At 45.3% G+C, this 5,234-nt stretch overlaps 1 protein-coding gene across 1 annotated transcript; it reads right to left on the reverse strand.

Moving 5' to 3' along the window:
- Positions 1-578: 578 nt before the first annotated feature.
- Positions 579-1,419, reverse strand: LOC147461455 (oleosin G-like). The gene has a single exon (XM_086500929.1). It carries the CDS (start codon positions 1,308-1,310, stop codon positions 831-833), a length of 480 nt encoding a protein of 159 aa, XP_086357055.1. The 5' UTR covers positions 1,311-1,419; the 3' UTR covers positions 579-830.
- Positions 1,420-5,234: the final 3,815 nt, after the last annotated feature.

Genomic DNA, 5,234 nt, shown 5'->3' on the forward strand with positions numbered 1-5,234 from the left:
GATGTCACATCAAGCAAATTCCCAAGAGCGGGTAGAGAGAGAGAGAGAGAGAGAGAGAGAGAGACTTTGGCCTGCCAGTGCCAAAAGTCTTGCGGGTTTAAGAAATGCTCCAAAATGTTCGACGCATGTATTTAAGAGTGCAAAATCAACAGTAACAGAAGAGCATTAATCAGCAAATAACCGTTTCAAGTGTCGGTCCCTAATTTGTCAGAGCTGATCATAATGCCGTCAGTAACATGTAATGTGGAAATTAGTCCAAACTTTTTAATCAGCAAATAACCGATTCAAGTGTCGGTCCCTAATTTGTCAGAGCTGATCATAATGCCGTCAGTAACATGTAATGTGGAAATTAGTCCAAACTTTTTGTGATTAGTGTCATCGTAAACGACTCGGTTCTCATCCAAAAGAGTCCGAGCCGACACGAGCCAGACAAGATTTGTGATCGCTCCCTGTCGTGACACAAATTTTACCACTCTTGAATTCGAAGGGTTGATTTGCTCAATTACCCAGCTTGAAACGAAAATAGCACTGCTTCGTTACAACTAATCTATTACGCAATCGTTATTAACCACTCGTAATTAGAAGCACAACCATAAAGCAGTCCTTTTGATTAAGCAAAAGCCTTTATTTAAGCCTCGATTTTTCATGGGATTTTGGTATAAAGCCATTACTATCTACATAATAGCCCCTCAATGCATCGTGAAGAGCCTCCAAAAAAAAAAAGGGGGGAAGAAAAGTACAAAGCTTCACAAAACTACAGTTGCAAAAATTTAAAAGACAGCAATACGACATGGCCGGATGCAATGCTGCGCTACCTCAAAACAGGTCAATCATGCGCCTGGCGCAGCCTCTTGCCCTTTGCTTTGAATCTGCCCGCCGAGGTCTCGCGCCTTATGCTTCACATGCTCGGCCGTCTCTTGCAGCTGCCGCACTGCATAGTCCACCTGCTCCGCGCCAGGGGGATGCCTGCCTTTGAAGTACTTGTAAACCCAAGAGATTGCAGTGACTGTGGCGAGGGCCGCTCCGCCAGCGGTCAGCAAACCTGCCGCACACAGGAAAAGCACAAAGCCCAAGGGGACCAGGATAGGGCTGAAGAATATGAACACCGGCGTGAGGACAATAAGCGATATGACAGTGATAGTGGCGAGAATGCCGCCACCTACGATGATTCCTAGCCAGCCGAGCGGGCCGGGACTGTGCTCCTTGAGGCGATGAAGGAGGCCGTGAGCATGTTCACGGGTTTGCTCGCCCATCTGACGTGCCTGATCGCCGGCATAGCGGGCCTGATCACGAGCATGCTGCTGGGCCATGGATGCACAGAGAGAGAGAGAGAGATTTGTAAGCTGAGGTGTGTGTTTGTGAGAGGAAAGAGCAGGGAAGAGAGAGCAGAATACTGCTGCATGCAGCTGCGTGGCGTGGTAAATATAGAGGGGCTGGGGGGTAACGTGGAATAACCAGAAGGTTTTATGGGACCTCCTAGCACATTCCAACAGTATGTTCGCCCTTCACGTGGACCAACTTTCTATAAACTCTTTCTACTACTCCCTCTCTCAACCCCATGTGCACGCATCACACCTAGATTCCAAAATTTTCAACCTTACCCCACACAGCCATTCCCAATTTCCAAATGAGACCCAATGCATTTATAGGGACACCCTTTTAAAGGGAACCCTATTGTTTTCTATGCTCGAACAACTTCTCTCACCGTTCAAACTTCCAAAGATGTTGTAGTGCTTTTGAGACGTGTCTATGGCCTCACTTTCATGCCTCTCTCCTATGGCTTGCTTGTAGATGTCATACACATCACCCTATTGTTTTTTTTTTTTTTTTAATAGCAAAACTCACAATTGTGAGTGAATTATATTGAGCAGCCGAAAAAATTACAAGGTTTTGTCATGCTCATGTTTAAGCCATGACACCATCCAGGAATCATAATTACAACGGCTATAAGGGCAGCCACTCCCACCGATGGCCAAGGTTTGCCCCCGGTATTCCGTTTGCTTACAACAAGGCACAAGTAGTCCTAGACCAGTCCTCCGAATGATGCTTGCGCCCGAGTGCCCATATTCGCACTTTGCTTTCCTGTATAATTTCTGCGAAGCTTGCCACCTCAAATCCTCCTTCAAACACACGGCGATTCCTTGTTTGCCATACATTATGAAAGAAGAAGTACCTGACAATCTCAGTGCTGACGAGGAGTGCAGGACTACCTAAGTTTTTACCTTCAAAGCATAGGTCAGTCTTGAAAAATCTAATTTTCCCTGCGAGGCCTTTTATAGTTGGGCAGTCCATGAACAGGTGGGCCAGATCTTCACTACCTTCCATAAGAAAACCTTCATGTATTGTGGAACCTTTGGCTTCCATATGTTCTCCATTACATGCTCCCACCTTTCCTCCGGCCATTGCTTTTTCCATAGCTTATTAAGGGGGCTAGACCAATTCTTCTTTTGCATCATTGTCTGATAAATGATTTTAGTATGGGGTTTCCACAAGAGACTGCTTTTGGGCCATTTCTAGGTTTTCCAGTCCAACCCCGAGTCACAGATTGGCATCACTAGATTGTCAAGTTCTTTCATCACTTTGTGGACAAGCAAGACCTCCAAGCTATTGAGTTGGTACTGGGCAATCATAAGGTCAATGGTTTTCCAACTCTTGTTGACATTGTCCCATAAGTGCTCAAGTCGAATCAAACCCTTGTTATTCAGCTTCCTTGCTGTCTCAATCCAATAGGGATTTTGTGGCGGATCTACAACTTTGGAGAGCCAGGGGGACCAATGTAAAATGGAGTTCTTGAAGTATCTGGCTTCTTCCCCCCACTTTAAGACTCCTACTAGTCTATTGCATTTTCATACCAATTCTCATGAGCTGCCCCCAAGACTTAAGGTAGACCACGTCGAGGCAAGCAGCTTGTCATGAACCTCCACCCCTCTCCACTTTCCTCCCTTCGAGCCCAGTTTAGCTGCTTCTATCATATCTCTGATCATAACTACCCAAACTTGATCCCGTTTAGCCAAGGAAACCACAAATTTGGCGCAACAAGCTTTTGCATGGGTCACAAGGTTAAGGATCCCGTGGCCTCCTTGATTCCCTGGCCGAGCAACCGACTCCCAACTGGCCCATTGCCATGGCCTGGAAGATTTTGTGTTATTTTTCCATAAAAATGTTTTGACTGGTTTTAAGAACTCTTTCCAGTGACACTTAGCCATCTTGAGAAGCGGGCTAGTGAAGGCAATATAAGGCATCATGAAGGCATTCATCACTTTTATCCGACTTGGGAATGGGAGAAGAGCATACTCCCACCTTCTCATTTTTGTTTTGATTTTTTCAAGCACCCACTCGAATCTTTGCTTGTGAGTTACATCCACCCCCAAGGGGGCTCCCAGATCTCTAAAGATCTTTCTAGATGTCTAAAGATCTTTTCTTTTGTGACACAAATACCAAATGAGTCATTTTCTGATAAGGAAATCATCTTTGACTTCTCTATATTACACTGGGACCCCGAAGCTACCAATAACATTTGTACAATCTCCAGAGATTTTCTGATGACCTAGGGGCACGCCTTCAGGAAGAGGAGAGAATCACATGCAAAAAAATTTGCCAAGAGTTGTCTATTTCCTAGTAAAACAAGGCCTTGCACCTCCCCACGCTCAGCACTAGCTTCGAGCGTAATGATTAGAGGATGTGATCCTATGGCGAAAAGTAGGGGGGCAAGAGGGCAACCCTGTTTAATAGACCTTTTAACGTAAAAAGAGCCCACAATTCTACCATTAAATAAGAGCTCTGACTTGCTTCCTGCCCCCATTACACGAACCATCCGACAGAGGCGTGACCCAAAGCCTAGAGCTTCCATGATGTCTTCTATATATGTCCACGTTATTCTGTCATAGGCCTTGTCCAGGTCCAACTGCAGTAGAATGCACTCCTGCTTAGTGACAGTTGCGTATTGTATGCCCACCATTGCTGCCAATATGTTATCGTATATGGACCTTCCTTTAATGAAAACATGTTGATGGGGGGAGATGATCTTGGTTAGTAAGGGGGCTAGTGTGAGGGCCATTTCTTTAGCTATAATTTTGTAGGTCACCGACATCATCGTTATAGGGTGCCAATGTTGTAATTTAGAGCAGCATATCTATTTTGGGATGGGCTTGATAAGCCCTCTCTTCACACTTGTCTCCAACGACCCTTCAACCATGACTTTATTGGCCAAACTTGTGATTGGGGCCTTGAGATCATCCCAAAATTCTGCATAGAATTCCACCGTCATCCCACCCCAACCAGGGGACTAACATTCGTCTTCAAAAATTGCCCGTTCCAAGTTATTAGCTTCTGAGTGGGGAGTTTCGTTTTTAACACTCCGTAGTAAGGTCCCTCTGGCTTCCTTCACTTCTTGGGACTGGGTCTCTGGCCATCCAATGATTTGACTTAGATAGATCAGAATCATATCAGCCATTTCATCCTAGTTATGAACTGTTGTCCCTTTCTCATCCTCGAGCGAGCGGACGTGGCCCTGGCTCTTCTTGATTTTTAGAGTCCTAAAAAATGAGCTTGATTGGAGGCTTGATTGGAGGCTTTCGGTTGCAAATAAATCTCCCTAGAGAGAAGTCTAGCCCTTTTGATATCTTTTGCATGCTCATTAACGAGGTTCAACTTGGATTCAAGCCATGGTTTGTGTTCGCCCTCAGTAGCCTGTACATTGGCTTTTATAGTGGAAGCAGCTGTACCTCCACTGAAAGATGCAACAAGTGATCCTCCCTAGATTTCTTGACTCGGGGGCTTGAGGTTTTGATTTCTTTCTGGATGCTCCGAGCAAAGAGATCCCATGCATTGTGCTTGTTGAGGTTGACATCTTTATTTACCTTACCCAGTTAGGCTAGATTCTTGAAAAGAGGGTCTTTGAAGAGGTATGCCCTTGTTACCAACAGTTTTTTTTAACCTCTTGGGGCTTGCTCCTCCTCTTTATTCTTCTTAAATTGAATGTGCAGGAATGTGATCCGAGAGTATTTTTGTTGGGACTACCTTCATTTCCATCAACGTCCGTATCTAGTCAGCTTGGTGCGAGCAATAGAATCTATCCAGTCTGGAGATAGTGCGGGTGTACTGGAGGCTTGTGTAGGTGAACCCAAGCGTGCTGTTCCATGGGCCAACATCGCATAAGTTGATCATTGTCCACTTTTCGGACAAACTTTTCCATTTAGACCTTTCTGATCCAGCCAACACAATGGAGGATCCTG

Source organism: Adiantum capillus-veneris, chromosome 3, assembly GCF_014529385.1.
Source record: "Adiantum capillus-veneris isolate H3 chromosome 3, ASM1452938v2, whole genome shotgun sequence".
NCBI classification, from domain to species: domain Eukaryota; kingdom Viridiplantae; phylum Streptophyta; class Polypodiopsida; order Polypodiales; family Pteridaceae; genus Adiantum; species Adiantum capillus-veneris.